General features: G+C 46.9%; 1 protein-coding gene across 1 annotated transcript in view; it reads left to right on the top strand.

The window, feature by feature from the left end:
- LOC311117122 (E3 ubiquitin-protein ligase LNX-like) overlaps window positions 1-5,351 on the top strand; it is a 29,833-nt gene extending 24,482 nt beyond the window's left edge. The window contains exons 6-9 of the mRNA XM_084192110.1: window positions 940-1,117; window positions 2,578-2,836; window positions 3,938-4,096; window positions 4,322-5,351. Of these exons, the coding sequence (XP_084048236.1) occupies window positions 940-1,117; window positions 2,578-2,836; window positions 3,938-4,096; window positions 4,322-4,457 (732 nt within the window). The 3' untranslated portion in view covers window positions 4,458-5,351. The remainder of the gene's footprint in view (window positions 1-939; window positions 1,118-2,577; window positions 2,837-3,937; window positions 4,097-4,321) is intronic.
- The last annotated feature ends 16,651 nt before the right edge of the window (window positions 5,352-22,002 follow it).

Raw genomic sequence — 22,002 nt, 5'->3', positions numbered from 1 at the left:
TGTTTTTAACTGCACTGCCCCCATAATGAAGTTGGCTTCATATTGTGTTTTAATATTGGTCTTAATGAAGTTGGCTTCTAGTGGCTATGTTTTTGTCTGTTGGAAGGAAACCAAGCCAAGACTAGGAAGGAACTCCATGGCCGTCAGCAATCTTAGTTTTACTGGAAGAAAAACAGGACCGTACACTCATTTAATTTGAACACAGGCACATGCACAGAGATACAATTACAGATACACACACACAAACACAGACACATACTTACATCATACACCCATGGGTGGTTCTCTGTAGCTCAGCTGGTAGAGCACGGTGCTTGTAACGCCAGGGTAGTGGGTTCGATCCCCGGGACCACCCATACACAAAAATGTATGCACGCATGACTGTAAGTCGCTTTGGATAAAAGCGTCTGCTAAATGGCATATTATTATTTACTGTACAACATGCACACTCACACACCCCTGCAGTGTGCAGTACTGGTCAGTGCTTGTGACAGCTGTGGTTAGTGTGGTGTCCTGGGTTGGTCATGCCATGTGACTGAGGGTCAGAAATGTGTGAGTGCAGCACATTAGGGAAGCAGCACAGGCCACATCACATCAACCCCAATGTGTCCACGTTTTACTCACACTACTCTACGCCCTTTGACTCTCACACACATACACACGCACACACACACACAAACACCACAGGACAGATACACACTCTTTCTACAGTACATACACTCTCTCACTTCCACAAACCACAAATATTCCAAACCATAATGAATATCACATACTTAGCCTTACACACTAATTCTCACACAAAACACAAGAAAACACATAGGACGCAAACAAACAACATGAGAAACACTCTATCGCGAACACACATCTATTACAGTGTAACCCTTAATTCAACACATTTCTCACATTGCACCCCTCCCCTCTGTCGTGTCCCCTCTGCAGGACTCATGTGAGAAGCCGGCATGTTATGAGAAGACGGTGACGCTGTCCAAGGAGCCCCATGATTCCCTGGGGATGACAGTGGCAGGGGGCATGTCCTCCCGCGGCTGGGACCTCCCTGTCTACGTCACTAACGTGGATCCCAACGGAGTGGTGGGACAGGAGGGATCCATCCGCAAAGGTACCAGCCTGATGATAAACCTTATACATCACAGTCTCACACACACTCACACAGTCCCACACACTCATACAATTATACACACTCACACTCTCTCTCTCTCTCTCTCTTTCACTCTCACTCAGTCATACAGTAAATCAAATCCAATGTTCTGGCAGGGAATTTAGCTCATATTTACCTGAATTGCTCCAAAATGGATAGTTTCTCTGTTCCATGCAGTCCCTGCTGGTCTCCATGATGCCAGAGCTGGTACTGCAGACAGGCTTAATTTGTGTTTGTGACATGTCCCTTGTGTAGAACAGACAGGGTGATTGAGATAAACACTCAGACTTGTGTTTCATTACCAAGGTTATTTATCCAACAGGAAACGCAGGGGTGGTGTTACTGTTCAGGGCTCGCCAAATTAAGTATAACACACATACACCCACCAACACACACAACCACTGACACACACACACACCACACTCAGATTGTATTAAGTAGCTTCCAGAGGAAATGACAGGCTGCACTTTATCAGCTCATTATACAAAATCAGTCAGCTCTGAAATAGACCAAACACAAACAAAATAATTGGATACACTTGTGGTAGGCCTGTTACGGCTATATACTGCAGTGTGTGAGAGTATAGGTGTATGTATGCGTGTTTGGGTGTCTGGGTGTGACGTTAGAACATCCGAGGGAGCTCTCTGTGCCGGGCCAAACATCAAAGGGCAGTGGAGGCATTTAAACCCAGAACCAACTGCTCATTTTAGGGATCCGCCTCAGATAACCACAGTACAGAGAGACCAGACCTGGGTGTACCACTTGTCTGTCCATCTGAACACACAATCCCCTACATCTGTGTGTGTGTGTGTGTGTGTGTGTGTGTGTGTGTGTGTGTGTGTGTGTGTGTGTGTGTGTGTGTGTGTGTGTGTGTGTGTGTGTGTGTGTGTGTGTGTGTGTGTGTGTGTGTGTGTGTGTGTGTGTGTGTGTGTGTGTGTGTGTGTGAGGAGAGTGAGGATGTGTGTATGATATTTAGTGTTATTCCCCTAGGCATAATTCTGAGTGTGTATTCCTGTGCATTCCTGTGTGTATCAGTAACATGCATATGTTTGTGAATACAGCTGTCTACATAATAATTATCCATATTGTACCCTAGTGTGTGTGTATCTGCATAGTGCATCCTAATCAAAGGGGGTGGATGTTGTCCTTTGAGCGAGCCTCCACTCCAGATGGCAGCTGGCTGTGCAGTGTGATGCAGTGCAGTGCTATGTGTACAGTACTGTCTAAGCCCACCTTGATTATCTGGAAGTTATTTGGTCCCACTGCTTTGTGTTCCTGCGAGAGGGGATTGAATATTCAATAGGCAGACGAGACAAGTCCCTGGGAACTTTTGCTTTTGAAAGGCATCAGAATCAAACAGTGGTCAGGGCAACAACACTGTGCTGAGCGGTGCTGTGTTCTGTCCTCCCCTCTGCCTGCAGGTGACATCCTGCTGAACGTTAATGGGCTGGACCTGACGGGTGTGACGCGGGGTGAGGCTGTGGCCAACCTGAAGAACACCACCTCCCCCGTGGTGCTCAAGGTGCTAGAGATGAGGCCTCCGGAGGAGAGTCAGCCAGATTGCCCCTCGCCACCTTGCCTCTCACCCTCGCCCACCGACAGCACCAAGCAGAGCCTTGCCACGCTGCCACACACCGACGACTACTCCCCACTGTGGGTGTCATGGTTGCAGCTGCCCAGGTGAGAAGCAGTACCCCTCCAGCCAGCCTTCTTATTCGACATCTCAGTCACATCTCAGAAGCCTTGCACTTGTCTTTTCCTACTAGCACCGTCTTTGCTGATAACTTCTTTATTGAGGAAAAATTTACTATGACTGTGATATGTGGTTGTCTCACCTAGCTATCATAAGATGAATGTACTAACTGTACATCGCTCTGGATAAGAGTGTCTGCTAAATTACTAAAATGTAAAATGCACAAATGTTCTCTTCTCCTATATCAGTCTCTCCTCCCCTCTGTCCTGACTAGCTCAGGCTTTGACAGGGCCAGATGGGAGAGGAGGAGAGGAGGAATGCTAATTATATACACTACACTCCAAGGTTTAGAACTCAGTCTTATCCATACTGTTGGCCAGACACCAATAGCCACTGTTTGGCATATTTTTAAGCCCCTTTTGACAGACCAATGTACTTAATGAGCTAATGAACATAGTTAGGTGTTGGCTTCCTACTTGAGTGAAGGCCCTTAATGAAAAGCACTAGCCAACAGCTATGGGAGGGTACAGAGAGACCTAAAGAGGTAACAGGCTACATTACAAGGCCAATATGGGACAGTGGATGTGGAAATGGAGGGTGATGACAGAATGATGAATAGACACTAGTGTACACAGCGTCTGGCCTTCTCTCCATGGCCTTCACCGTCTCTCGCTCATCCTCTTCATCACATCCCAGTCTCAGACAGTGGTCACTCTGACACTCTCCATCCCATGTCCCCCTCCCTCCTCTCCTTCTCCTCATGCTCCTTTAAACAGCTCACGGTGCCAACTTTAAAGGGATTTGCTCATCAGACAAGCCTTCCCATCTCTCCTGGGGTGTGACTGTTCTTACGTAAAGAAATAAATAATTTTCTCAGCACTGTATTTTCACAGCTCTGCCTCACCTGGGAGGAAAAGTCATGTCCCCATTCTCATTGGACAACAGCCAAGCCGTTGTTTTTTCTGACAGACTGCCACGGGACTCTGCATTCTCACTGCTGCATATGTGCACACAGTACAGGCTGGGCACACATTTGAATGCTGGCAGCAGTCTAGAGATTTCCTAATTTCCCTTTTTGTCCATTGCAGGCACCTGTACTGCTGCAAAGACATTGTGCTGCGCCGGAGCACCTCAGGCAGCCTGGGCTTCAGCATCGTGGGGGGGCAGGAGGAGGTCAACTGCAATCAGTCCTTCTTCATCCGCTCCATCGTGGAGGGCACACCAGCATACAACGATGGCAGGATACGGTACGGACTACTAAACCTATGTCTTACACAGGACCTATATCGCTGCATGTCTGCTGAATCTTCTATTTTTCGGTGAGAAATTATATCCAGTATTTACCTAATCGTTACAGTAGTCTTGTATTTACACACTGCTAGCATTGCTATCTGGGCCTCCTTTACTATACTGAGTCCATCTCTATGGTTTTTAAACCCTGCATTAACCCCCCTCCCTCTCTGTGTGTGTAGATGTGGGGACATTCTGCTGGAGGTGAATGGCAAGAGTACGTGGGGGATGACCCACACAGCCCTGGTGCGTCTACTGAAGGAGCTGCGGGGCAGAATCACCCTGACCATCGTGTCCTGGCCCGGAAGCCTGCTGTAGCCCCGCTGAAGCCACGGGGAGGGGCCAACACTGACCAAGGAATGTGGACGGAGCTTTAGACTGGATTACAATGCTGAGCCCTACCGTATGGGATGGGCTTACACTAGTGATGTAGCTATGGAAGGCGGACCTTAGAAGCCTGACTCCTGATGGACAGCTGAGACTTTGCCAGGAGTTCAGAGGAGGCCAACCAACCATGTGACTGGAATTTCACCAAACCCCCCAGACACACTGAGCTGGGAGGAGCTGGATCTGTGGCCCTACCCATGGGATGTACAGAGCAATCTGATTGGTGGAGAGGCTCGTTCTATGACAAAGCATCCAATAAGGGGGGTGGGTGGTTGGGAGGGGACACCAGTTGCCAATTCCATTAGTTCTATGTTAGAGTATGCATTTAATTGGACTCACATTTCTTTATTGTAAATGTTGGCTGTCTAAAAAACTACTGATTCAAGCAATTGTACTATGTTTCTATATTTCTTTCTTTCTATGTTTGTTTGATGGCCTTTGAATATAGGCTTTATTACGTTTGTACTGACAGTGGTTATCATCTTCATCTGTTGGACTGAAGACACATTGCCAAGTAGTCGTCTGTGTTGAGATGTTTTCAGAAGCTGTTGCTAAATTATCAAACCACTGGCAAAAGTATAGTAAAAAAAAATAAAGTACAAATGTGTTCATAATCTGTTCAAAGTAATATTAAGGTGACATCGTGGAGGCCTTACTGATTTTCCTACTTTTGAAAAAAAAAAAACCTGACTTTGTTTCTGTGTGTGTTTCCGTGGATGTGTCTGCTCTAGGACCATCTAACGCGGTTCTGTCACACGCTTTGGCCTGCGTAGTATATCTGATGGTACCTTTGGTAAAATAATCAATAAAGTCATTCGAAAAGGACACTTGTCTGAGAGTTTGGCAAGGGTTGGGGGTTTGGGTTCACTTTAAATTACCTGGGATAAGATATTATTTAACACAGCTCACTCAAATTCAAACTATTCAGCTGAGGTCCAGTCAGCTCCTTTATCCAAACGTCTCTCTTAAATTCAACAAAGCAAACACCTCTCTCAGGTGAGTCAAAATATACAGGTTGTATCCAACGTAAACATAAAACAATTATTTACAGTCCAGTCTCTGATAGGTTAAACAGAATGCCTGAGGGTCACAACAGGGCCTCCTATTTGCTGGTGAGAGGGACAGAGTCACTCTGTGGGCTCAGATTGGTTCTTCTGGTTAGGGGAGAGTTCCTGGCTTGGCTCCTTGTCCTCTCTGCTCATCTTGGCCTTCTTGTGTTTGTCTCCGATGGCTGTCCCCCTCCTCACTCTCATGTCTCCTCCTGCTGCTACTGTTAACACACACAGACAGACAAACACTGGTTACTGTCTACCTCAACATGTCTGTGTATACAACACATGTGTTAGGAGTGTGTGTGTTGTACTTGCGTGAGACTGTGTGTCTCCCCTCCTCTTTGTCTCTGTGTCTCTTCTCTCGGTGTCTCTCTTATTTCTCTTGGGTGGATCTCTCATGGTGGTGGTGCTCATATCCTCTCTCCCTGTAGTCCCTGTGCCGGTGGCGCTTCACCTCACTGCAACAACAACTCGCACTGGTCAAAAACCACAAACACTGCTTCCTCACTGGACATCACTGAAACAGTCTTCTTGTTGGACAATGGAAACTAGAGAGTGGCAGAAGTAATGTGATAAGCCAGGTAACATTCTATTGGCCCATTTTCTTTGCTCTCTCTCCTCATGTGTTGCAGGGTCATTTCTGTAGAAATGCTTGGCCCAGGGGACCAGACGATAGCAGCACCTTTACCCACAAGGCTCTCTGTTTGGCTTTAGTTTAATAGCATCCTGTGGTGAACACAAAGCCCACCTCTGTCCTCCTGTGACCTTTAGATGAAAGCAGCACCATCCCCCCCTCTGGTCTCAACAAACAGCTCCATTATTTACTGGAGGACTCCTGGTCCCACAGGGCCACACTCTTTCACACCATCATTCACTAATTCACACCATCCCCCTCCCCTCTCACAACCTCAGCACTCTCTTTGTCCACACATGTACGCGCACACACACGGTGGAGGGGTGTTTTATGCTGCAGAGCAGGTAGGACATAGTGACAGAAGCTGAAACAGACATGCACCTCCAGCCTCCTAAAGTATCCGTTTCTAAAGTGCAGAGAATACACACATGTATTAACTTTACAAATAGACACATATGGTGCTCAAAAGCCATCTGACATAGAGAGCTCATCCAATTGGAACGTGAAAAACACCCTTGCCAAAGCAGAGAGAGAGAGAGAGAGAGAGAGAGAGAGAGAGAGAGAGAGAGAGAGAGAGAGAGAGAGAGAGAGAGAGAGAGAGAGAGAGAGAGAGAGAGAGAGAGAGAGTGAGCGGTGGAGTTGAAGGACTCATTAAATATTTGGGCACTGGGAGTTCTTCTATTAGTAGTGGGAGTGCAGACCTGAGGGCCTGTTTGCAGTCTTCCACAGTTGTTAGCACTAACACACTTATACCCACTTCACACAGAGTCACTGCAACTGGATGAATAAGTGTTCGCTTCCTAGTGCAGGTTTAATACAGGAAAACATTGTAAGTGTATGCGTGAGAATGAGCTTTGTGTTCCTCTAAGCCTGGGGATCAAGAATGTTTCTAAATTCAGTCTCTATTAACACTGAACAGATAGAAGAACCCTGTGCATGTGTCAGAAAGAGAACGTTTGTGTCACTTACATATTGGTTACCATTAATAACACCCAGAACACTAATACAATCCCTGTGTGTGTGTGTGTGTGTGTGTGATGCCCTGCCAGCTGGCGAGATGACAAGCCCCTCCATACTGAGCTACAGGGATGAGATGAGATCACATTCAGAGGACAAGTGTTCACCAAATGGCCAACCAGCTGCCTGGGCTGCGTGCACCAGCCAGAAAGGGAGAGATTGAAGGAGGGATGAAAAGGAAAATAATTCACTCTACAAAAAATGTGCCAGTGAGTGTCAATGTGTAAGGGGTGTCTTTGGGAGGGGGTGAGTGGGACTGTTCTGTGTTGCATTAGCCAGAGTGTTAGCCTAGGTGCTAACTCCCAAACATGCCTGGCTGGTGGTTGTGCCAGAGGCTGGTGCCCAGAGAGGGCTGTCCCAGTCAGGCTGTGACTCAGAGGGTATCAGTGGTGCTAAGCAGATCCCTTTAAAGAGCAGTATGCAACCAGAACACACGTTACTGACACCTCTACACAACCAGGGTGGCCATACACCAGAAAGGTTGAGCCTCTACTCTGCTAGCAACATACACACAGAAAATGTAATTCACTACTAAAATGTTCATACTCAAAATAGATACCATCAGCAGACTTTCATGTACCCAATATGCATCATGCCATGTGATCAGAATGAAGGGCGTGCACACTACGGTTGAATAGCAGGAACCCGGTTATCGAGTTTTACCGCCCTAAATCACTCCCTTTTCCCAGGATAAATAACTGCGAGAAACCGGTAAATTATAATAAATGATTTATATGAACAGCATGGCCCGAAATGGAACTGTTAAATTATATGCGATGGCTAAATCTGGCTTCTCTATGGCCTCTGCATGATGAATCAACGCTCAGGGTGTGGACAGACAGCCCATCTCAGTATGGAGCGCGGTTCACAATGCATGTAGAACGATCATCTCATCATGGTAACTTTTTTTTCTTGTGACAGGTAGGCCTACATTTGCTAATATAAAGACCGAATGCGCATCTAATTTACCCATCTCCATCTGGCTTTCGCGGGTCACATTTATTTTTTCAATTTTTCAAGATTATATATATTTTTATTTCAGCTGCCCAGTTTTAAAACAGCCTATCACTTGAATATCGTTGCTTTAAATCAGTGCACGCACAAGCACTCTCTCGCAGTCTTTCTCTCGCTCCATCAACTCCATTCAAATAGGTAATCCTGTTCTAGATTGATATATAGCCCTATATATAGATGTCCTAGCCTATCTCTTTCAGGTAATACATTCAATGCAGTATTAGCCTTATATTTAGCTAATTAATTATGGGTTATGCATAATAAGCTTCTAACTTATAGCCTCTGTCTCTTGCGCAATACGCACGCACCTATGCTCCGCTGGCCTCTCCTTAAAAAAACGCTCCTTAGCTCTTGGAGTACCATGCAGGAAAAGCTAGACTTGAATAGCTTGCTGGACATAATTTTTTTAGCATTTCTTATACCAATAGACTATTCGAAGAGGGACGCAAGCTCTTTTTTGCTGAATGTTAAATACAGCAGCCAATAGAACTCACAGGTAGTTTGAAAGAAGAGCGAACACGCACGATGGCGGTAGGCTATAGCAGTTATTTATTCAGACCCATAACCATTCAATCTTCGTGAAGAGAACTGAAACCCTTCTGCATCTAATTCTAGCCCTATATTATTCAAGGATGTCATCAGAATAATAAAGGTAAGGACAACAAATCTTATTTCATTTAACTGTTGAAAGCGAGTAAGGAATGAAACAACAATAGAGAGAGAAAGAGGAGATAGGCTAATAACATTAGGGGAAATATTATGAAATATATATATGCGTCAGCCTACTAATTATACAAATAGGCTCTATTATATTTCAGAATTAAAATCAAATTTGCTAGCCTATACTTGTAACTTTGTAGGCCGCATGTGCTGCACCAGAATCGCATGTTCTCTCCTGCTTTATCATGGTTTGAACCATAATACAGTATAACACAGTACAGTAATACAGTTCAAACTCAAAATGATTAGCCTACTGGAGCTCGTTTCATTTATTTACCCAAGAGAGCATATATCTAGCTACATCTATGGGCTTTTATGTTTTTATGATGTCTGTAATGTGCAGTAGCCTATATCATACAGTACCAGTCAAAGGTTTGGACACACCTACTCATTCAAGGGTTTTTCTTTATTTTTACTATTTTCTACATTGTATGAAATAACTATGAAATAACACATATGTAATAGTGTGGTAACCCAAAAAAAGTTAAACAAATCAAAATATATTTTATATTTTATATTCTTCAAATAGCCACCCTTTGCCTTGATGACAGCTTTGCACACTCTTCGCATTCTCTCAACCAGCTTCACCTGGAATGCTTTTCCAACAGTCTTGAAGGAGTTCCCACATATGCTGAGCACTTGTTGGCTGCTTTTCCTTCACTCTGCCATCCGGCTCATCCCAAACCATCGCAATTGTCATCTGATGCAGCACTCTATCACTCTCCTTATTGGTAAAATAGCCCTTACACAGCCTGGAGGTGTGTTGGGTCATTGTCCTGTTGAAAAACAATTTATAGTCCCACTAAGCCCAAACCAGATGGAATGGCGTATCGCTGCAGAACGCTGTGGTAGCCATGCTGGTTAAGTGTGCCTTGAATTCTAAATAAATCACAGACAGTGTCACCAGCAAAGCACCCCCACACCATAACACCTCCTCCTCCATGCTTTACGGTGGGAAATACACATGAGGAGATCATCCGTTCACCCACACGGCGGTTGGAACCAAAAATCTCAAATTTGGACTCCAGACCAAAGGACACATTTCCACCGGTCTAATGTCCATTGCTCGTGTTTCTTGGCCCAAGTAGGTCTCTTCTTCTTATTGGTGTCCTTTAGTAGTGGTTTCTTTGCAGCAATTCGACTATGAAGGCCTGATTCACACAGTCCCCTCTGAACAGTTGATGTTGAGATGTGTCTGTGACTTGAACTCTGTGAAGCATTTATTTGGGCTGCAATTTCTGAGGCTGGTAACTCTAAACTTATCCTCTGCAGCAGAGGTAACTCTGGGTCTTCCATTCCTGTGGCGGTCCTCATGAGTGCCAGTTTCATCATTGCGCTTGATGGTTTTTGCGACTGCACATAATAATAATATTAAGCCATTTAGCAGACGCTTTTATCCAAAGCGACTTACAGTCATGTGTGCATACATTTTTACGTATGGGTGGTCCCGGGGATCGAACCCACTACCCTGGCGTTACAAGCGCCATGCTCTACCAATTGAGCTACAGAGGACCACACTTGAAGAAACGTTCAAAGTTCTTTAAATGTTCTGTATTGACTGACCTTCATGTCTTAAAGTAATGATGGACTGTCATTTCTCTTTGCTTATTTGAGCTGTTCTTGCCATAATATGGACTTGGTCTTTTACCAAACAGGGCTATCTTCTGTAAACCCCCCCTACCTTGTCACAACACAACTGATTGGCTCAAATGCATTAAGAAGGAAATAAATTCCACAAATGAACTTTTAAGAAGGCACACCTGTTAATTGAAATGCATTCCAGGTGAATACCTCATGAAGCTGGTTGAGAGAATGCCAAGAGTGTGCAAAGCTGTCATCAAGGCAAAGGGTGGTTACTTTGAAGAATCTCAAATATAAAATATATTTTGATTTGTTTAACACTTTTTTGGTTACTACATGATTCCATATGTGTTATTTCATAGTTTTGATGTCTTCACTATTATTCTACAATGTAAAAAATAGTAAAAATAAAGAAAAACCCTTGAATGAGTAGGTGTGTCCAATCTTTTTACTGATACTGTATATGTATTGGATATCAATCATTTGGGCTTTTTTGGCCTTGGGCTCATTAAATGTTGTTAATTTAGGGCTCATCAAATATATTTAATATATGGCTCTTTAGGCTCAGGTAGCATCAGGTTTGAATGTTCATGCTGATCAAAGCTCTAATCAAATCCAGACATATGTATATGTTTTATAATGCTTTTGAATGACACACCGAGTTACCCATGAGAAAAGTGATTTATCCTCGGGATGGAACATTTGTAAAATACCGGGAAAATATTCAACCCTATTGCGCACACAGCCCAACACCCTGGAGTTCTAAACACCCTGGGAGAGAGACACGTAAACCGGAGCTCTCCATGGGGACCAGAACAGAACCACAGAGCCAGATCTGTCTGTCTGTCCCAGTGGGCCTGTCACACACATGGCTGTCCCTCCCTCCCTGACTTCCTCCTCTCCTCCTGTGGTTACATTACAGCTTTCCAGCTACCCATATGTCCCACTTCCCTCATATAACCTGGAACACAGCTGTCCCCAATATGATCCTCAGCATGACCCACTGCAGCAAAGAGTTAACATTTACATTTACATTTACGTCATTTAGCAGAAGGATTACTTTATCCTATCCCAGGTATTCCTTAAAGAGGTGGGGTTTCAAATGTCTCCGGAAGGTGGTGAGTGACTCCGCTGTCCTGGCGTCGTGAGGGAGCTTGTTCCACCATTGGGGTGCCAGAGCAGCGAACACTTTTGACTGGGCTGAGCGGGAACTATGCTTCCGCAGAGGAAGGGGAGCCAGCAGGCCAGAGGTGGATGAACGCAATGCCCTCGTTTGGATGTAGGGACTGATCAGAGCCTGAAGGTACAGAGGTGCCGATCCCCTCACAGCTCCATAGGCAAGCACCATGGTCTTGTAACAGATGCGAGCTTCAACTGGAAGCCAGTGGAGTGTGCGGAGGAGCGGGGTGACGTGAGAGAACTTGGGAAGGTTGAACACCAGACGGGCTGCGGCATTCTGGATGAGTTGTAGGGGTTTAATGGCACAGGCAGGGAGCCCAGCCAACAGCGAGTTGCAGTAATCCAGACGGGAGATGACAAGTGCCTGGATTAGGACCTGTGCCGCTTCCTGTGTAAGGCAGGGTCGTACTCTCCGAATGTTGTAGAGCATGAACCTGCAGGATCGGGTCACCGCCTTGATGTTAGCGGAGAACGACAGGGTGTTGTCCAGGGTCACGCCAAGGCTCTTCACACTCTGGGAGTGTGTTAAGACAGAGAGACACTAGATTAAGAAGAACATAACTAGTCATAGTGTGTGTAGGAGGGAGAGAGTAGGTTGATAAGCTGCACAAGGAGGAGTGCGTGAGTAAGAGGCAAGAGGCAGTATGTGTGTCATACTTGGCACCTTCTTTAGGAAAACAGCCATAATGTTGGAAACAAACAACTATAGCACACAATAGTTTACATACAGCAGGTTTTTAGAGAACCAAAAGAGTTATAGTCTGCTTTGTGTTTTCATTTTTGCCATGGACGAAATAATGCAATTGTGGAATCGTCCCAGCCCTACTGTGTGTGTACGGTGTGTGTTTATGCATGGCACATGTGCTTGCTAGCTGGCAGACTGTAGGGCAGTAGAGTAGGACATTGTGTGAAAATAGGAGCTGGGATCACATGGGCGCTTGTCATCAGCTGGTCATCAGCAGAGAGCTACAGTACAGAGAAGACAGACGGGGCTCATCTAGAAGAGAACAGCAGAGACCCTGCACAGATCTACCAGACTGGAAAACACTGGGACATTTGGTTGAAAGAATATAACTTCACTGACAATGTGTTGTGATCTTGCCATCTCTACCCATGCTGGCCCCTCAGCACCAGAGAGCCTGTGTGTTTTGTAATAGTTCCTTCTCTTTCCCAGCTCTATTCCGCCCCCTGTGGCAGCAGCAGCTGTATAGCAGACACCCAGGGGTTCCACCCACTACCCAACTCCAACTGCTGTGCCAGATCCAGTACAACACCCCTGCCTCCACCCTGCACCTCCCCTCCACTTCTCCAACACTAGCACCTGGCAACCCTCTAGTCTAGAGGACTGCATTCAGTGTTTCTCTCCTGTCTATTCTGTCCTCTTTCCTTCTCCTCAAATTGCATTCTTATCATGGTGTTTCCATAAAGAGTCCTAGTGCCAATACTGAGGTAAAACCTGCTTCTCAGAGAACACAGCCTGGAAGGAAGGCCTGTGTTCCCTCTCCCTTTCTTTCTCATGTCCGTGTTCTCTGGTTCTGTCTCTTTCCTTGTGGCACTCTCGCTCGCTATCCCACCGTGCATTGTATTCCCAGGCCTTGACACTGTCAAATACCCCGGCCCAGGAGGCTGCTGCGCCACCCGGGGGAGGAGGAGGGTACGCACCTGAGGAGGGGCAAAAGCCAGGCCAGTCAGCTGATTGTATGAGAGCCAATTCTATTATACACCTACACATGAGTGTTCAGCTTCCAATAAAAATTTGAAAAAATTGCTAGGACTTATCTAGAAGTCATTATGCAGTGAGGACAGCTATTATGAGCGATTTTATTCAACTTTCTGCAAGGAAACTTAACAATGAAAGCTCAATAAATTAACAATGTAACTTCAGAGTGTAGTGCTTCATCAAAATGAATGATCTTTCAAACAGCATATTTAGGACACACAACAGAGGCACAAACACGCCAATCTAACTCAAACAGCATATTTAGGACAGGTAGCTGAGCCCACTGTAGGAGGGAAAGGGAACAAATCAAAGTTGTGTTCAAATTATTTAGCAGACTGAGTATTTTTTCAACATAGCAAAACATCTCAGAGCCTTCTCTTACACCTAACACACAGCTCAAGATGTTTTGGCCAATTTTATTCAGAAAGAAATATCCTCATTTTCCAAGTCCCATGAAAGTTGGAAAAAATGTCAGAGGAAGCAGGAAAGCAGGAAATAGTGTGAATGACTGAGTGTGGGTTATTCCACTGAAGGAACCTACTAATGTCTCATTATAACACATGGCTTCAGAGGCATGACTGCCACACACATTGACCTTTACATCCTTGCCATTAGTGTCGTTGAGGGTGTGAAAATGTCTGTATTACAAATAGGCATCTTTGCTTATGCTATTTTCTGCACAGAACTGTTGAGTTAAAAGGTCAAGATCATTTGTTGTAATATACACACTGCTAGATGTGAATGTGAAATCCTCTATAATTTCCACTCTCTGTACTCTAGGAGAGGCCTACCTGGAGGGAAGGGGGGGTACGATGGAGCTGAGCTACCATCATAGCCTCCAGAGCATCCACTGGTAGGGAGAAGAAGGTCACATATCATATCACACACACAACATCTACACACAAACAACCACACAAACCAGAGCACGCAACACTCAGTCCACTCTAGGAGGAACACATTTATGTTCTCATGTGCATCTGATTAGTTTTCCTCCTCATCTTTTGATCATTCAGTACTGTATCTATTTTAAACCTGGACAGACATAACAGCAGAATAATTGCTACAGTATACAGTTGAACGTTCCATGGGAAATTAAAAACAGGACCGTGGTGGTCCTTGATGGCTGGAGTTGTGTCCGATGATCTAGTAGGCCACGTAGACCTAATGTTCAGTTTTCCCCTCCAACCTCTGGTTGACACCACACGTGGCTCGTCTCACACATTCTACTACACATATGGAAAACTTGAGGCATACACTTCACGGATAAAATAAGAACAAATAGCGTCTAACAATTGGACTGAGAGTAGCCAGTCAGCCCATGGCAGTCAGAACACACAACGCAGGAAGTCATTCATTTTAATGTGCGATAAAAGAAAGGTGAATAAACTTCTGGTGTAAAAAATAAAAGAAGAAAGGAAGGTAAGGTAACTTAAATGATCAAAGAGCTTTTCCAAATTCAGAGTTCCATTTCCCTCCTGTTTGTTGTTACTGGCTCGTTGTCAAGGCGCAGCACATGCCTGCCAACCAGGGGGGAGGAGGCGGGAGTGTATTACTGATATTGGCAGGGTCCTCTGCCCATCCGCACCGCCACGGCCTGGCGACACGCCCACTTAGTTCCGACTGAAAACTTCCGTGCGGGCTGAAGGTGAAGTGGGTGTGTGAGGCCCGTCCAAGAGGACTGCTTCCCACCAGGTGTGTGTCCAAACACACTGATCTATAAATACTTTGGCAGAGATTGCGCCCAACCTCCCGCCTGTTCCCTCTTTCAGGCCTGGCCAGCTTCTCTCTGTGGAATGACTTGTAAATGAGGACCAGTGGTAGAAGGCTGATGGATGGGTCTATTTGTGAATGGACATCTGCAGGATGAGTTGGCTGTGGCCCTTACAGCTGGGGATCATTACTGTGGACAGTTTTTAATGGTTAATTAGTGCTTAGGACTGCCACACACCACTCTGCCTGTGGCCCCAGCATATAATCACCATAAAACACTAATTAATTCAAACTCAATCTACAGTATGCAGGAACTGTTGTGCCTTTAGAGGTGGACTGTCATAGGGGAGTACAGAACAGAGTGCAGTATAGAAACATGGAGTGAGGAGGCATGTTCCTCTGTGGCTGATGAGTCAGAAGAAGGAGGAATGGGTCAGAGAGGACCAATTGGGGTTCCATGGCTATTGGCCCTCAGAGAAGAGAGAGAAGTAGGGCTCAGTATGTGGGATCAACATCGTCGGCATCGCAGTCTCGGGAGACCATAGATGTATTGTGCCTTGAGGGGTTAGGTCTTAGCGCAGCATCTGCTGTGGCTGTGAAGTCCACTCTGTGAGAGGCAGACTCGGCCACAGGCCCGGATGTTGTAGATGTTGTGGTGGTGTCCTGATATTCTTTCCTCTTTGCTTCTCAGTGTTGAGCCAGGATTGTTTCGCTTGTCAGCAGCCCGTTGCGAAGTTCCTGCTGCCAGTGGAGACGGTCCTGGGCGGCATCTTCCCAGGTGTCAATGTTGATGACTGTCACGATCGTCTGAAGGAGGAGACCAATGCGCAGCGTTGCGAGTGAACATGATGACTTTATTTACTTAAAGCAACCACGAAGAAAAAACAACAAATGACGATCCGTGAAGTTCTATACAGAATACTACTAACAGCAACAAAGAAACAATAACCCACAAAACAAAGGAGAAAACACACAGAATATATATGGCTCCCAATCAGAGATAACGAGCCGACAGCTGACACTCGTTACCTCCGATTGGGAGTCATAGACCAATCACCACATGACACAAACAAAATGAGACTCACCCATTCCCAACACCACCAAATGAAATACACCCAACACAAGAAAATGAACAACCCTGGCTCAATATAAACGTCCATAGAGCCAGAGTGTTACAGTACCCCCCCCTAAAGGTGCGAACTCCGGGCGCACCAGCATACAGTCTAGGGGAGGGTCTGGGTGGGCGTCTGTCCACGGTGGCGGTTCTGCTTCTGGTCGTGGTCCCCATCCCACCTTAGTCACTCTCCGCTTCCGTCCTCCCTTCCTCATGACCACCCCCCAACTCAACCCCACAGGATTAAGGGGCGGCACCGGACTCAGGGGCAGCACCGGGATAAGGGGCAGCACCGGGACAAGGGGCAGCACCGGACTACGGGGCAGTACCGGACTAAGGGGCAGCACCGGACTAAGGGGCAGCACCGGGATAAGGGGCAGCACCGGGACAAGGGGCAGCACCGGACTACGGGGCAGTACCGGACTAAAGGGCAGTACAGGACTAAGGGGCAGCACCGGGCTAAGGGGCAGTACCGGACTACGGGGCAGCACCGGACTAAAGGGCAGCACCGGGCTAAGAGGCAGTACCGGACTACGGGTCAGCACCGGGCTAAGGGGCGGCACCGGACTCAGGGGCAGCACCGGACTAAGGGGCAGCACCGGGCTGAAGGGCAGTACAGGACTAAGGGGCAGCACCGGGCTAGATGGCGGATCCTGGCTGGCTGGCTCTGGCGGATCCTGGCGGGACGGCTCTGGCGGATCCTGGCGGGACGACTCTGGCGGATCCTGGCGGGACGGCTCTGGCGGATCCAGGCTGGACGACACTGGCGGATCCTGGCGGGACGGCTCTGGCGGATCCAGGCTGGACGGCTCTGGCGGATCCAGGCTGGACGGCTCTGGCGGATCCTGGCGGGACGGCTCTGGCGGATCCGGGCTGACCGGCTCTGGCGGATCCTGGCTGGCCGGCTCTGGCGGATCCTGGCGGGACGGCTCTGGCGGATCCTGGCGGGACGGCTCTGGCGGATCCGGGCTGACCGGCTCTGGCGGATCCTGGCTGGCCGGCTCTGGCTGATCCTGGCTGGACGGCTCTGCAGGCTCATGGCAGACGGACGGCTTTGCAGGCTCAGTACAGACGGGCGGCTTATGCAGCGCTTGGCAGACGGGCAGTTCAGACGCCCTAGGACAGACGGCAGACTCTGGCCGGCTGGCGACGCACATCGTGAACCTGGTGCGTGGAGTAGGAACAGACCGGCCCGTACCGGGAACACCCACCACTGGCCTTAACTGGGGATCAAGAACGGACCGGACCAGACTGGGAACACACTTCAGTCTCTCATGCCGTGCCACAACAACTTCCCCCTTTCCACTCGCCAATGGCTCCCGTACTCCGAATGCCTTCTCTCCAGCTCTACCTGTGGCAGCCTCCTGCTGCCCAGGCGCCCAAGCCATGTGCCCCCCCCCAAAAATTTTTTGGGGAGTAACCACGGGCTTCCAGCCTCGACTCCGCGCTGCCTCCTCGTACCACCTCCTCTCGGCTGCAGCCGCCTCCAGCTCTTCACGAGGGCGGTGATATTCCTCCATTTGTGGCCAAGGACCCTTTCCAGCCCGTATCTCCTCCCATGTCCATGAATCCGTTGGAGGTAGGTCCTGTTGCCGCTTGTTACGCTGCTTGGTCCTCTTTTGGTGGGTTATTCTGTCACGATCGTCTGAAGGAGGAGACCAATGCGCAGCGTTGCGAGTGAACATGATGACTTTATTTACTTAAAGCAACCACGAAGAAAAAACAACAAATGACGATCCGTGAAGTTCTATACAGAATACTACTAACAGCAACAAAGAAACAATAACCCACAAAACAAAGGAGAAAACACACAGAATATATATGGCTCCCAATCAGAGATAACGAGCCGACAGCTGACACTCGTTACCTCCGATTGGGAGTCATAGACCAATCACCACATGACACAAACAAAATGAGACTCACCCATTCCCAACACCACCAAATGAAATACACCCAACACAAGAAAATGAACAACCCTGGCTCAATATAAACGTCCATAGAGCCAGAGTGTTACAATGACAAAGGAGTTGAGGTCTTGCTTGCAGACATCTTTGTAGCACAGCTGTGGGCGGCCAGTTGGTCTCTTTCTAGAGGACAATCCTGCATGGAGAATGTATTTCGGGATTCGTCCGTTGTCCATCCGACGGATGTGGCCCAGCCAGCGAAGACGTCGCTGCCTCAGGAGAGAGTACATACTGTGCTCTCTCCAAGACTGCGGTATGGGTGATCTGGTCCTTCCAGGTGATGCCCAGTATTCGCCTCAGGCACGCAGGTGGAAGTTGTTTAGCCATCGCTCTTGGTATTAGTATGGTATCCAGGTTTCGCTGCCATACAGGAGCATGCTGGTGTCACAGGCTTTGTACACCTGTACCTTTGTCTGTACTCTGAGTTTGTGGTTGTTCCATACACTAGATGTAAGTTTACCAAAGGTGGAGGCTGCTTTTCCATTGCGGCTGCTGAGCTCGGCGTCAAGTGACAGGTTGTTGGTGATGGTGGACCCAAGGTAAGTGAAGTTGCTGACATCTTCCAGTGTGTAGTTGTTGATGGTAATGGAGGGGGCTTGTTCTTGTCCCATCGTTTTTGTGGTCAGGCTTAAGTCCTGGCATGCTTGGGTGAACCGGTTCATGAGGTTTTGTAGGTGCTCTTGGGAATGTGCCGCTATTGCCTCGTTGTCTGCAAGATTGAATAGTTTCCTGTCCATTCTTGTATGTAGGTAAACTCCCTCAGTAGATGTCCCAAAGGCTTGCCGGAGGATGAGGGAAAAGAATAACCCGAAACAAGGTGGGTGCCAGCACACATCCTTGCTTAACTCTGCCACAGATTCTGAAGGGGTCTGAAGTGGACCCATCAAACTGGATGGTGCTTTGCATGTTGGTGTGGAAGGACTGAAGAATGCTGAGGAGTTTTGGGGGTAATCCCATCCCTCGAGAGGAGTGAAGTGTGGTCTGATCCTCTCCCTGGGCCTCAAAGTCACTGGCTGAAGGAGCAAAGTTCAGGACCATGCCAGTACTACCTGCTGTTCCTAATATTCCACACAATATTATAGTCAGGAGTGAGTATACTGTATATATGTGTGTGTGTGTGTGTGTGTGTGTGTGTGTGTGTGTGTGTGTGTGTGTGTGTGTGTGTGTGTGTGTGTGTGTGTGTGTGTGTGTGTGTGTGTGTGCGTGCGTGCGTGCGTGCGTGCGTGCGTGCGTGCGTGCGTGCGTGCGTGCGTGCGTGCGTGCGTGTGTGTCTGTGTTTGTGTCTGTCTGTGTGTGTGTGTGTGTGTGTGTGTGTGTGTATCAGTACGAAAGAGAGACGTTTGAAGTAAAGGTAAAAGAGGAAATGATTCATAAATGCGAGTGGAGATGGCTGGCAGAGTTCAGACAAACGGAAAGCCCTTGAAGGATGAGACGATTTGGCAGAGGACAGAGATGTGAGAGGAATCATCCTTTAGACTGGAAACTGGTGAGTGGTGATTGAATTCAGACACAGATAGATACAGCAAATTAGGGGAAAGGGGAACATTTGTATTTAGAAGAAGAGAAAGACTGAAAAACAGACGGCCAGGAAGCAGGAGAGACAGACTAAGAAAAGAGAGATAAGAAGAAAGAGAAATCATTAAATCCACAGTGGGCAGATAGATCCACCATCCAAAATAAATAAAGCAACAGAATAAAAGGCAACGATGCAATTAGCCCTGTAAGAACCTCCAGAGAGCCTGAGCCTGCAGCAGAACGTGGCCCTGTGGTGATCTAAGTGGTATAAATCCAAGCGGAGCTGTGGTGGGAATATGCAGAGAGGTTGTGACTTCGGGTTGTTTTGTTAAGGAGGGAGTGGGAACAAGGGAATGAGGGAGGGAGGGATGCATTGGATAGTAACTGATAAACAGGAGACTCCAGTCACAAACAGGAGACTACTCTCTTGGTTTAACAGCCTTATTTGGCCATTCATCCAACTACAAGGTCAGGGATGGAGCACAATGAACGGTGCCTGGCGTCAGCAAAAAAAAAAAAAAAGAGCCAAATAAGTATTCAAATGTTCCCTCTGTCTGTGGACAGGCTGGACACATCACAGGGCTCCAGACAATACTTACCTCAACTCTTTATTTCTACTGAGAGTTTATCCCTGTCAATCAAGCAATGGTACAGATGTAAGATCTTAATTTGACCTACAATGAGTGTACAAAACATTAAGAACAACATGACATAGGCTTACCAGGTGAGTCAAGGTGAAAGCTATGATCCCCTTAAGATTTTTAAGCCTTGAGACAATTGAGACATGGATTGTGTATGTGTGCCATTCAGACAGTGAATGGGCAAGACAAAAGATTGAAGTGCCTTTGAACGGGGTATGGTAGTAGATGCCAGGCTCACCGGTTTGAGTGCGTCAAGAACTGCAACGCTGCTGGGTTTTTCATGCTCAACAGTTTCCTGTGTGTATCGAGAATGGTCCACCACCCAAAGGATATCCAGCCAACTTGACACAACTGTGGGAAGCATTGGAGTCAACATGGGCCAGCAATCCCTGGGGAACGCTTTCAACACCTTGTAGAGTCCATGCCGCGACGAATTGAGGCTGTTCTTAGGAAGGTGTTATTAATGTTTTGTACACTCAGTGTATATTGTCACAGAAGAATAATCCTGCAGCAACAGAATTTGAACGTTTAGCCCATATACCGGTTGGCTGACAACATCGCAAAAATTATTAGAGCATCAATGTGGCCGGAAGGCGTGCGTTGTTATGATCTGAACGGTCAGATAGTTAGCAACAATAACAAGAAGCTGCCATGTGGGGAATCGTAGGTGGCTCGTTTCAGATCGTTGTATCTCGTTATTGATACCATGTCTTGTTCTGAGGTGTTTTGACTGATGTCATGTCTATGCTAATATGGCAAAAATTCGCTAGCTAACTAACCAACAACTTAACGATGTATGAGAGACAACAAGTGCTCATGTGAAAATGTATTTATGTTTTAATAAACATTTGCAGACTAAATATAGTTTCCACGTTGTCCACAGTCCAAGCCAACCCCGCCAACCCGTCTATTATGTTGCTTGATTGGTGATAAAGCTATTAGCTGGCCAAAAATAGGCAACATGAAAAGTTCAATACTGTTAATATAACCGTGTGTTAGTTTTGGTTTTCAGTTAATTCATGTAAATCAAGAAACTAATCTGCATTTCCTGCAGTGCACAGAAATTCGCAGCAATAAAAGTGATCAAATTAAGATCCTACCTCTATAGCTGTCTATCACTTATACTATACTGTCAAGAATCTCTCTACGTACATTAATCTCCTTCTCCTGACTTGTATCTTTCTACTTTATATTCTATCCTTTTCACTATCTCTTGCCTGTGTGTTCTCCTGGCTCCAGTCTCTCTGGTTGGGGAGTAGCTGTGTTCTCGCTCCTCTCTCGCTCTGTCCCGGTCTCTGTCTAATCTCCCTCTCCTGCTTCTACTCCTAATGCCCTTGTAGTGCATCCTGTACAGACAGTCAGAGCGCCAGCATTCTGTAGACAGACACACACACACACACACACACACACACACACAGGACAGAACAGAGACTCACCTTTCTAAGGTAGGGATCAGAGAGGGAGGGGGGGCTCCAGGAGGGTAGCCTGCAGGAAAGAGGACACTGTCTGTCAGTCATCAAGTCGTGATTACTGTGCAATAAACAGATAATAGAAAATGTGTTTTCCGGACTGCGGATAGGCAATCATTGCCTACCGCATTGGACCAGAATCATCA

Source organism: Coregonus lavaretus, assembly GCF_964263955.1.
Source record: "Coregonus lavaretus genome assembly, contig: HAP1_SCAFFOLD_2733, whole genome shotgun sequence".
Classification (NCBI taxonomy): Eukaryota; Metazoa; Chordata; class Actinopteri; order Salmoniformes; family Salmonidae; genus Coregonus; species Coregonus lavaretus.
Note: the sequence above shows the minus strand (reverse complement) of the source record. Positions and strands in the feature narration are given on the sequence as shown.